This window comes from Calonectris borealis, chromosome 8 (genome assembly GCF_964195595.1).
Source record: "Calonectris borealis chromosome 8, bCalBor7.hap1.2, whole genome shotgun sequence".
Classification (NCBI taxonomy): Eukaryota; Metazoa; Chordata; class Aves; order Procellariiformes; family Procellariidae; genus Calonectris; species Calonectris borealis.
Window position 1 is genome coordinate 24200982 of NC_134319.1, and position 13201 is coordinate 24214182.

General features: G+C 38.6%; 1 protein-coding gene across 4 annotated transcripts in view; it reads left to right on the forward strand.

The window, feature by feature from the left end:
* Positions 1-13201, forward strand: part of NTNG1 (netrin G1) — a 152693-nt gene that overhangs the window by 81685 nt on the left and 57807 nt on the right. For all 4 annotated transcript variants that reach the window (XM_075156460.1, XM_075156459.1, XM_075156461.1 and 1 more), the window contains exon 3: positions 8973-9145. In XM_075156460.1, coding sequence (XP_075012561.1) covers positions 8973-9145 — 173 coding nt within the window. The remainder of the gene's footprint in view (positions 1-8972; positions 9146-13201) is intronic.

Sequence of the window (13201 nt, forward strand, 5' to 3'; positions counted from 1 at the left end):
TATCTCTGAAGAAAAAGCAAAAATGAGTATTTGGGAAGGGGATGGAAGTTAGTTCTCTACAGCACCTAGCAGCAGCTATATTTTCAGACAGATTTATTTCAGCTTTAGCACTTAGAGAATGTGAAATGAAAATTAGAAAAAGCATTTGGCCATTCCACTCGGCTGAGTATATCTAAGTATTTAATATTAAGGATAGGTATTTTTTATGTGGTAAACTGAAATAACTTGGACTCAGAATTAGCTGTTCTGTTCTACTAGGTATAAGCATCGTTGGATTATTTTTAGTCTTTGGACCTAAGAGATTGAAGTAAGTCTGAAAATTTTCAGATCTGTTGCTTTGTAACATTTTTTATCTAGCCAAGAAATCAGAACAGTTTCAAATGCTTAAATACTGAGGTGTTTGTAAGAAGTTTAATAGGTTACTGCCTCCTCCTTTCTGTGTTTGAGTTCTGAGTGTTGCTGATCTAGCCTGTAAACATTTTCAGTTGCCTCTGTTTGTTTGGAAGGATGTCATCTAGTAAATTGCCGCATTTCAGAAACGCAGTTTATTTGGCATGGTAAGGTTGCCTGTGGCCCTCTGTCTAACAGGGGCAGGGGGAAAGGAGCGGTGAAGCCAGAAGGACCTGCCCCGCTAACGTTTGGCTTCAAAAGGAAGACAGTGTGCATCTATCAGACAACATACTAATTGGATACAGATTGAGGTATAAATCAATTAATAGGGATCCTGTAGTTCTTGTTTGTATTGACCAGCATTTAACCTGACAGTAGTTCCCATTTAAATAATCAGAATATATAGAAATGTTTACTAGCGTGTAATAAATCTTATAAATGTGTTAATATTTAAATTTAGCACTTGTGTACTCTTATTGTTGGGCTGGCTTAGTGCAAACAGTGGGCAATTCCATGCCCTGCACGCTTTCTGTGAGTCTTGGAAAGTCCTCGCTCCTGTGGGAAAGGAATTATGCTGCCCTTTTGGACTTTGTTTTCTTTTTTAATTTCGAGCTCTCCAAACTGCTTGGAAGTAGGCCACTGAGAAAGCAAAGCAAACATGCTCTCTGTGCCTGGGTTTTGCTGTTCCCCACCACATATATTATATTCAGCTGAGGGAGAATAAGAAGCTATTTTCCCCAATTTTCCATACTGCCTCTGGGAATCTAATTCAATTTCCTCCCAAATTTAGCAGCAAAAACTAAACAGTAAAGAATAAAGTTGAAGAGGCTTCTGTAAATCTCTGGATTCTAAGGTACTAAGGTGCAGCAGGATTACTGAGAGCAGGTTAAACTTCTTTTCTAGCCACAAAGCTACTTACAGATTTAAGAAGCTTAAAAACCTGATCTGACATTAGTCCTTGCTTTGCAAATGAAAGAATAATATATCTACCTGTACAAAGTTATATTTGTTATTATTGAATTTTTTTATCCTTTATTATTGATGTAGCCCCATTCCACAAAGAAATCTTTTTATTTTGGTGGGAGATTATGATGTATTAGATAAATTCAGGGAAAGGCACAGGGAAGAAGACTGGTGACCAAATGTGTTTCCAGAAATAAACAAATGAAAGAAAGGACTCACATTTCATTACTCTCACTACAGTGGCTACATTTTACCAGCAGACCACAGGGGTCTTATTCATAACTTCCAGAAAAAGATGTAGTGCCTTTTTTGGACTTGGATTCCGTACAGCAACGTGGACCTGAGATAGTTATATGGCTCAAAAAATACCGAATAAAAACTAGAATTTACTTTTCTGCTTCACGTGATCTGAAACATTTGTTCAGCAGACCTACTTGCAGCCAGCAACCCATGCCATTTTCTGATTGCCAGCTGTCCTTAGTTTTTTTGACCCTTTTAGCTCAGAACTTCTTCAGACGGGTAGTCCCTGCAGTGAGCACTGGTAGCCTAGATTGCAGTAATTATCTTGTTACCTCTTTTATGTGTGTGTTCTCACTGTCTGTTCCATCCTCGCAGAAATAAATTGGCCAGCAATCATTTTATTTCTTCACAATAGTGTCCTTTATACTTGTTTTCATCCCCACAAAACCTGCTTCAATAGTAAAGCTGTGTAGACATCTATTAAGCTTTGGAAATTAGGATAAGGACCAGCATACTTTGTTTTTTTTTACATGACATGGAAAAATCCTATGATATAATGAATAATAATATCAGCAGACATGTGACGTTTCTGAGACTGTGAGCCTCTATGAAAAGATGTTCCATTTGTTAGAGAGATTTAAAGGAAAAACAGAGTTATCTAAGTATTTTCATGATGTTTACCGGTACACTAAATGGTACAAGAGTTTTGTCACTTACCTGTACAGACAGTTTCTCAAATTATGATGAATTTGCCTCAAAGTGTCAAAAAAATTAAAAAAAAAAAAGAAAGAGGTAAAACCTCAAAAATTAATGATTCAGATGCAAAGCTGGTTTTATCAAATATTTCATGGTATATTTTAAAGGTATTTATATTTTAAGTTTTGCTTTCTCGATCTACATCTCTTCCTCCTTCATGGCTGAAGTATCACTTAAAATGTATTTGCAACGTGGAATTTTCATCTTTATCTACATTTTAATAGAAAACTGAATCTCACTGGTGAAGCTGCCTCAAGGTCATTAGTAAGCTTGAGAGGCATAAAGTAGATGACAGCCTTAACATGTTTGATGTGCTAAACACAGCCAAGTCCTTTAGGACAACTGTAACAAGGTGCTGGAAGTAGTTGCTAGCACTGGGGCAAGCTGACTAAGGCTCCTAACACTGCTAACAGTGTTTTAAAATGCCTAACTAAAACTGTGCGGGATGGTGTTTTACGTTGTGTGTGCACCACGTTGTGTGGGCAGTAACGTGAAGAGCAAACACGCCGACTCCTGTGCAAGTTCAGGCTTTGCTTACCTGGGAGCAGAGAGCTGACCCGTGGCCTGTAAAAGTGAAGAGCCCATGCAGAGGGCTTACAAGCTGGTTTTAAGTCGATTTTCTAAACTTTGGCGATGACCTAGAATGATCCAAAGATGTATCTAAGTGAGGAACATATGGCTGGTCATTAAAAATGGATCAAAGAGCTTCTCTTGCCTTTCTTTCTCATGAATGATCTCTTCAACATAACGGATCCCCTCATGTGACCCCCAGTCTGTTGGTTGGCACTCACATGCAAGAGCATCAGCACGCTATTAGCAATTACCTTAGTGATATTTACAGCATTTTAATGTCGGTTGGCTGTACGTAAATAGAGCCTGTGAGGAACGCAGCGTGCCGGGGGCTCCTGCTCCCACTACAACAGCACTGCTCCTTCCACACGCCAGAGTGCTTCCTGCGCCTTATGTAACTGCCAAAAATATCATTTCAATTGCTTTATGACAAAATAATGAGTCTGTCAAAGATGAGTGGTCAGAAAAACAAATTTGTTCTCCCACACAATTAGAGTTTATAGCGTTGGACAGCAATATCAATCTCCAGCGATTCAAAATTGAATTTGCACGTTGGAGGGAAATGTGTTCTTGCGTGTGCTGTAACCAGGCTGCTTAGCAGGAAACGTCCTCGCAGGTTGAACTGGGAAGATGGATATCAGCTGAGCTGTGGAAACATCAGGATGGCGGTTTCCAAACGCAGACAAGTGTTGTGGGGACGTGGCATTCGCTTTCACAAGCTCAGCACTGACAGAGCCGCTCCCACAACGATCAACAAAAAAAAAAGGCTGGAAAAACTGTGACCAGATATAACAGGCAGACAACTGTTCCCTTCAGGTAGAAAGCTGTTTCAAGGCCTGCATCTCCCCGTATGTAACCTAATTGCTCATGGAATTGTTGACATTTATAATCACGGACTTCAGGCATTCTTTGTAAAGACATACAAGGCATTAGACCTCAGCAATGCCATGTATGGTGAGCATATACTGTATCTCAGAACTGCACTTTGCCCTTAACGTTCGCTTTATCCTTACAAGGGATTTTGCCCTTAGGCTGTTTGCCAGTGCAGTGCAAAGGCTGCAGCATACATCCTCGTACATTTGCCATACCTTAACCTGTATTCTCAAACCTGCTCTAAGTTATTACAGCTCCCTCGATCATCCCTTCTCAGGACACATGCAAACCCACTTGACGTGCCAAGCAGCTGCTACCTACCCACTGCTACCCAGTAATTGCATTTCTGGGCATGTGTATGTAATACCTCGTAAAGCACCTTGACTTTTTTCTTCGGATTTCAATAAACTATATAGGCATGAAATATTGTCATCTGGAACTCAGTACACAGGGTGTGGAAGCAGTTTTTTAGGTTTTGAGAACTCCTCCGTTCTTACACATGCAGCCAAAGCAACAACATTCTTCTAATGGAAGCGTCTACAAGGACTATATGAAATTTTGTGTTTAATGTGCTTTGTGTGTAAATTTAATTAAGCCATTTGTTACTATCTCAGATTTAAAGCAGTAACAGCTAGGAACAGCCTTTCAAAGTGTTTAAAGAAATTACAAATGGTACCTAGGATTTTCAGTAATAATTTGTCATCATGGATATTCACATAAGGTACCAAAATACTTCCTTACCTCTGGAACAGAAAAGAAAGGTAATCTTCCTTAAAAAAGAGACAAGACAGATGAAGGACTCTGAACTTGGGCAGTCTTCCATAGGAAGCTGATGTTCACATCCTGACAGTGATCTGTCAGGAGCCCAAGTCAGCTACCGGATCAGTGGTGCTCAGCTGATCCACAGTTATCTGAAATGCCTAAGGTCCGGGCTCTGCTGCTTTGTTTTCACACTGCTCACAATCCAGTATGTCTCATCGCAAGAGTGGTTCTCTCATGGTCCGTCTGGATGGTACTTTTACCTAAATATTCTTTTTTCTGTAACCTTAAATATTTCAATTTTCCTTACTGCTTATCCTGCAAATAGAAGTAGCTTTTTATTGTACTCTAGTCATCTCTCAGCCCCGCTACGCACATTTACCTCTTTCATTCATCCAGAGAAGTCTGTCCCTCAAGCACAACAGGCATTTCTCTTCTTTGCAGACGTCTCTGAGATTGTCCATACACACACTCTGATGAGGTCCCTGGGACAGATTGCCTAATTCCTAGTGCAGCCTTCCTAAAAAACCAGAAGTATACAAAATACTTCTTCCCTGTTTCAGTAAAAATGTCTCTCCACATACAGCACAGAATTTGGTATTGGCTTGTTTTTCCCCAGACATGGTACCCCCAACTTATGTTCAGTTTGTTTCTACAGATGCTTTTTGTTCTCTTTCAGTTTTAGCACTGTCTGCATTTTACACTCATTCAGTATTCAGCTATGTCCTTGATTTGCTATGGAAATCATGATTAATCTCTCTGAGATCTGTGAAGTGACCTCAGCAAAAAATTGGTGCAAGTGAGAGGAGAATCGGAGCCTCTGTGGTTCAATCCTCTGAATGTCTTTTTTCTGCTTATGCTTCTGCTCTTTTACTCCCTATGTATAGTGACTGACACCAACAAGAACTCCAGTTTAATCTCTTCAGATTTCATTAATGTACAGATTTTTTCATACTTGTATAACACTAATGATCATAAATCAAGTCCAACTTTTATGTTGTCTGTACACTAAGAAGGTAAAGGTAATCTTTTTTGCCACACATTATATCTGACCTTTTGTGGTTTGGGGTTTTTTTTTTAAACATTTCTTTTTGTGCCTACTTTAACTAGCTCTCATTAACTCTACATTTGACATTTTTAATATAAATATATTTTTTTACCTTGATCTTTGATCTTTAGCTAGTCTTGTAGAAAACCACAGTGACCACATTTGTTCCTTACTTTCTTCTCCTTGGAAATTGTACACAGCTATGTTTGAATTATTCTGAGGGTTTTTAGTATTGTTGGCTCTTCTTTTGCTCAGTTGTTAATGTTAGATTTTGACTACCTATTCTTTGCCCACAAAGGTTTTAGAACAGTCCTTTATTTTTTTCAGTGATCAAAGTTGTTGTTTTTTCTTATTCACTTTAAATCATACTCCTAAAAGGCTACACCCCTCTCCCCGTTGCTGGTTTGTTTTTTGGGTTGTTTTTTTTTTTTTTGGGGGGGGGGGTTGGTTTTGGGTTGGTTTGTTGTTTGTTTGTTTTTCTAATTGGGGGGAGTAGAAAGTTTGCTCTCCTTTCTCTTAAACATGATATTGTTTGGAATTTTCTTTTAAGGCAGGATGCAGCATTCTGGGGGATTCTGCTGGAAAGGCTTTCAAAAATACATATAAAACATCCAAATAAGTTAATTTGCAGAGAGGCATTGATTGAATGAATCTGTGATTGTTCTACCGATTTTGAAGAGCCATTTAGCAATTTCTCCATTTAGGAAGCTGAGTAGCTAAGATGTCCCTACATTGTCTGTTTTGTGTGTGTTTGTTCTGAATGCCCGCATGAGGGCTGATTGTTTTAAATCTCAGTTAATAGGGTTTTAAAATTTGACACAAGGTCCCCAACTACTTCACAAGAAAATGCATTTTGCTGTTTTTGTGAAAACCTGCCCGTATTTGGTACAAACGTAGACCTCCAAAATCTATAGTTTTCCTTTGCCTGTTGGAGCTTGGTGGCTAAAATCGCAGAAGATGCCTTCTGCAGAAACCCTGCTGCACCGCGTGGGCCCTGCCGTGTGGACCACAGAACAGCTACCATGGCATGATGCCGCAACCCTGGGCTGAGAAGCGCTTCCTCTGCGGCAATCTTGCCCTAAGAAATTAAAAAACTGGGCACCAGGACAGGCAACAGAGCTATTCCATGCTGTCCGTGTTCTCTTGCCTGGGAAATAAGGAAAAGGAGGAGGCAACCTATGAAGAGGTGGATCACAGGGAAGTTAGGGAATGTGGGAAATAAAAGGAAATCAATATACATGAGAATTGATGGGACTTGTTTGTGTATCCATATATACATCCATACATATAATATATGCATACGTTTTGTATATATATATGAAGAGGCATGGGACAGGACTGGAAAGAAGCAGAGGGAGATGGAGAAGGCCAGAGTCCGCCCAAGACTTAACCATGCAAGCAAAATTGAGGAAGGGTCAGTCTATGTCTTCAGGAACATATGACAAGTATAGCATCTAAGAAGCGCAAACAGACTTTGCACAGGGTTTTCTGACACAACCATTCTTTACTTTCAGGTGCTTATTAAAAGAGCTGTGCACATTTACACCAATTAGCAGAGGCACCTACATTTATTTTCCCCCACCTCAGTTCCCCTACCCCCTGCTGCTCTGCAGCACCCTTTCAGAGCCCTAGGGTCTTTCAGAGCTTTTCCTCAGAATCAGCTGGCTTTTTCTTCCTGCCTCTGACACTGCTGAGTCCCTCCAATAAAACAGAAACCTCCCCCTGAAAGAAACCCAATCGGCTCCTCTCTCTCATTTATTCTAGTGACTCCACAGACTCTCCTGCTGCTTTCTTCTCTGACTCTCTCTGTTTTTTGGTCTTGTCATTATTGTGTCTCTCTCCTGTTTGGGAGTCTTCCATTTTCATATTCCCGTGGACAGTAAAACCACCCATCACTTTTCTTAATAGCAGTGCCATTTACCAAAATCTTCAATCTCTCCATGAACAGGCATATCTCATCCACTGACACCCAGACCGGCATCTTGCATTCTGCAGTGGCTAGTAATTGAAAATTTACTTTACAGTTGATATGGTCTTTGAGCATCAATATTTTGGAAATGATATAAAAATGAATCACGCTTTCTTTTGTCTAGCATATTCAATACATTTTGGTAATTTCAATTTAAAAGGTGCTGAACCTGTTTTTCTTTAGAATGAGCATTGCTCAAATAACAGCAGTTTCATCTGCCTCATTTCTAGCATTGAGGAGAATGTTCCACTACCCACTGTGTTACAGATTCTTGTGGATTTTCTCCAGCAGCCACTTATGACAACTGCAAGCCTGTTTTACCCTGGGGATATATATGTATGTGGCCAGTTGCTTCAGGTCATATTCCTTCCAAATGGAAGTCAGCTTGACAGCTGTTAATTTGCACTTGCCCATTCCATGTGTTGTTTTGCTCTAATTATTGGTCACTGTATGGAACAGGTGACAAATGCCCACATGAGAACCCTTTAAATCACTAGATGTACAATCATTAGGAAAACAGACAGACAGGGTCATTAAATACTAGTTTTCTCTCCAGCCCCAAACAGAAACAGATTTTAGCCAGTTTTGACATCTATTGGAAAGGGATGGAAAGAGGTAACAGTACCTTACTGTTTATGAAGCTAGCTTCCCATTCTGAAAGTGTACTAGTTTCAGGCAAAGAGGGGAATTTAGGGAAAATACAATTGTTCTAAGACCAGATGCAGAATCTGGTTTATCTAATGATTTTGTCACAAGGTTCGATTAGGTGTTCTTTCCTAAGTAAAACTAAATGTGCCTACCAAAATATTTCCTCTGACCTTCAGCTACTACAACTATATCAAATTAAAGCAGGCAAAAAATTTTCCATTCTGAGCAAGAGAGTACTTGCTGAACAAGGATGGCAGAACACCATTATAGTGAGCTTCCCTTCTACTGAAGTGTGGCATTGCAGAGGATGTTTAATTGAAGTCTGTTTTCTCAGACTCCCGGGGCCTAATTTGGATCTTAATTTGGGCCAGATTCTCTAAGGACATAAGCAGAGGACTTGTTTTGTTCCTGGGAGTAGTGAGTAACTCTTGAATTTTTGCAAGATTATAGACCTGTCTGTAGTGAAAACTATGAATAATTTAGTTGATCTCAGTGGAGCTGCGTTAGTGAAAACAAGAAAAGATTCAGCATCTTGGAGTCTTGGCGAAATTACTGCTTTTAGACCTGTGCGAGCTGAAGATATTACAACATGCTATTTGAGTGATGTCTTGTAAAGCATGCTAAAACAATAATACAGGCACAACACACAGAAATAGAGTGGTTGCCATAGGACATGCTTTACTAAGACTTAATCTGAACTTAAACTCACCTCTAAATAATATCCCACTTTTTTTTATTTTTGCCTTTTAAAAATAGGTGTAAGTGCAACCTTCATGCTACTGGCTGTAAAGAAGAAAACAAAAGACTGCTTTGTGAATGTGAGCATAACACAACTGGCCCAGACTGTGGAAAATGCAAGAAGAATTACCAGGGCCGACCGTGGAGCCCTGGTTCTTATCTGCCTATACCTAAGGGCACTGCTAATATCTGTAAGTAGTTCTGTATAATAAGGATATTTCATTATTAGAATTCTGCCCAGTATCATGACTCTGAAGGAAGATAATGCTGGCAAAAGTTTGTCATTTCTTTATGACCCAGTGCATGTAATTTGACAAGGTGTCAAATAGTGTTAGTTGTAAGAATACGTAATCTGTGCTCTTACATGGTTGTAAATAACTTGCATGAGAACTGCATGTTTGTATCCATAGCCAAATCCCTCGACACTGCACAGAAAGGGCTAAGGAATGAAAAAATTAGGACCCTTCACATAAAAAGCACACTCAGAGGAGAGAAACGGTGGGAATATCTGCAGTACTGCTCCAGCCATGGCGCCCTCAGCTCTCCATTAATACATCCTTATTGCTTCGAGATTCAAAACAACCTCAGCTCAACATGTAAGATGAGGTCCTTGCTCATTTTTGTCCCTTTAAGAAAGTTAAAAAATCTCAGACCAAATTTTTCCAATTAATAACTAAAGGTCTAAAGATTGGTAAAGGAAGTTTTTACGTGTGTTGACCTACAGTCCAGATTCACATGCACTCTTTTAGATCACTGTAAGTGTTAAAGGGATAAAGCGAGGACAAAAACTGAGTTTTTATATCTGCTTGTTTACAGCTAATAGCCATTCAACAACACACATACTCACTATTAAGGAAGTTACTGACAGCTGCATTTCCTGGTCCTGGACAGGACTGGGTCGAAAAGAACATGGTGCTGAAAGAGAGGGCACAAAGACAAGTATGCGCATCAGTTCTTCCTTTCATGCATGTATGAAATACACAATGATTCAGAATCCTCCTGAACTGAGTAACAGACTTAAATTCCTTTGAAGAAAGGATTGAAGATGAGGATAAATCACCAAACCTTTTGACAGAAGTTACTAGCTTCTTTTATGAAAAGAGTCCACAGTTTTGCCCTGATTAAAAGCAAAACATTCATTTGAGAATATTAGAATTTACTAAGTTTTTTGGGAGGGACAGAGCTACGTACTGCAGTTGAATGAAAAGGTTAAAACCAGGAGCAATGTGCAATGCTCAGAATGTTATCTAAGACTTCAAAGCAGCAGCTGTGAAGAATCAAAACTCAAAAATGAATATCACAGGAAGCAGGACCTTATCAAGTTAAATGTGAGAGTAATAGACCAAGTAACAAACCGTGAAGTGTGGGGGCATGAAATTATGATAAAATTCTTACTGAGCAGAAAAAAATGAACTTCCAAAAAGCAGGGGAAAAACATTTTGTAAGAGTATTCACTTTTTCGCATCTTATAAAAAGTCAGTGTGGCTCACAGAATTAATACTTTAAAGCTATGTTTGGAAAAAATGGTGAGATTTACCAGGTTGTTTTTATTTATATATTTTATACACACACGCACACATATACATAACGCAGTTGCTATCCCAGCAATCGTCCAAACTAGTGACAAGATACGTCTGACCATGAAAATGGGGATCTTTCTAAATGCAGCTTGCTATGTCAGTTACATCATTTCTAATCAGTTGAGCACACGCCAGACGGAACAGTGGGATTAGTGCCCACCAAAAGGATGCCTGAAGCTTGTTAAGACAACTTTCAACATTATTGAATTCCATCAGATACACAGTTCCATCAAAAATCAAAATGTTTTGCAAATAACAGGCAGTCTTTTCTGGTTTTTTATTATTATTATTACTATTATTATGATAGTATCATGAAAACGTAACCTTGTTTGAGCTGACGAGTGTTCCACTTACCCTCAAATCCTGACTTCAGCAGTGATCAGCAGCAGGAATTTATGGCAAACAGGAAGAAGATGAAGGATTTCTTCTTTGCCTTCCCAGTTGCCAGCAATAAACTGGCTTTCTGAGCTGGACGCTCCATCATACCTGCAGTGGTTGCTAGCTGCTGAGTGGAGAGAGAGACCCAGTGGTCATAAGCATGATCTCAGTGACATCTTATGGCAATACATTTCACATTTTAATGACACAATGAGCGAAAGGTATTTTCTTTTGTTTGCTTTAAATTTTTTTATGTGGGTAAGCCTGTACCTCCTTAGATAGGAAGAAACAGAGAATAATGCATCCCTGTTTACATCCATTACACCATTTATGATTATATAGACTTGACATGTCCACTCCTCCAACCTATTTTCTAAGTGACAAATCCTAATCGATTTAATCTTATCGTATATAAAACCATGCCACATCTCTGGTCATCTGTGCTCTCTTGCTCTCTTCTGGTTCTATGATGTCATTTTTTTTATTTTGTGAGGTTAAAATCACACGTAATATTCTAGACATGGAGAACAACATGGATCTTTTACAGTGGCATAAAAATGTGTCTGCTATATATTTTGTTATTACAGGGATCAGCCCTTGAGTCCTTTTTAAAGACTGTGCCACAGTTACAACATTCCTTCTGGCATCAAGGCTGACATAAGTGACAGGTTATATGTTACAGTAGTTAGTTCAGAAATGTCATATTTGAGTTCCTTTAAAACAGTTTTTGGGTGAACATTACCTCATGGCAATTCTTACTGTTTGATATTGTTAACATCTTCTAAAACACCTTCAGATGATGATAGACATTGAGAAACTTCCTCAGATTGTGAGAATCTCTCCAACCTTCTTTGTTGTGAACATCAATGAAAACAATTAATTAGGTATTCAGTACTTTTATACCTTGATTGCCTATCTATCCAATCATCTCTCTGGGAGGCCTCCTGCTTGTAGTGTAGTTATTTTAACACAAAAGAATTATTAACTTCTACGTCTGTAGCAAGTTCATTCTCAGAATACTGTGGTTTATATTTAACTTGACAGATTTTATGGGGTTTTTCCTATCTTTCTCTGTTGAGATGACTTGCACTTTTGAAGGATGTCTTTCCAAAATCTTCATTCTGCTGTTTTGGGTTGGGTGTTGGGGGTTTTTTTTTGTTTATAAGATAGCTGATTTTTATAATGTTAAAAAATTTGATGGCTTATATGTGATTGTACTGAGTCTCTCATACACTTTATCTCTAGCCTGCCTCCATGCTGTTTGCATTAAATCTTTTTAGCTGTTCTTTTCATTTTTCTTTTAACTAACGTCTTCATTTTTATCTGCTCGCTCTCTGAAAGTTACTGCAGTGGATTTTTTTTTTATCCTTTTCCTTCTCAACAAGTACGTTGACTTTCAGTCCAGAAGTGGTTCTCTGATAACTACTTCTTGAATTGGGTCCTATGTACTACTCAGAACTAAATCAGCTTCTCTTCTTGTGGGTTGTCTGATTACTTGCTACAAGCAGCAATCATATGTGGTATGTAAAAGCTTCGTATCTTTTGTCACTTCCTGATTTAATGCCACATGTGTTGGAGCATATTAGATTTTGCATTATTGTGTAAACTCTCTGCACAGCCAATGTAGTTTCACTGACCCTCTCGCATTTATGTCACCATCTCCATCGTGTGGTCAGTAACGCAGCCCTAGCATCGTACTCTCCCTAGTCAGGCGTGAATTCTGTAAATAGTTGGTGGAACATGTTGACAGAATTAACTTACCTGGTTTGACCCTAAACTTCCGTTGATATATTACTTTAATTCCCTGGGGACACTTTGTATAATCCAGTAATTCAGTGTCCCTTTGATACTCTTCCTTACTCCAATTTTCAGAGTCTATCTTTTCCATCTAAGACCAAAATATTTTTAATTTTAAATGGATTTGAAGTTTTTTTATGAGTTTGCTTAAATAAGATAGAGCTAAAAATAGTTGTATAAATTAAACACTCAGAAAATTTTTTCACAAAATAAAAAGATCCTTTTTCTTGAGATTCTCTGAATTTGGGAAATTTGCTCAGATTCAACAAGAAGCCTAATGTCCATTTCCAAATCTTTCACAACTGGAACTTCTGTTGTTTCCACTGTTCTGCTTCTGCCATTTTTTTGTGGCCAATAAGACTTTATTATATCTTTTCAAGCTACAGCTCATGAAACACAAGACCATTCTAGATTATACTGCAGTCATAGCCTAAACCTTGATATAAAGCTGTTTCCTGTATTCTTCTCATTTTAAGTCAACATGAGTTTTTC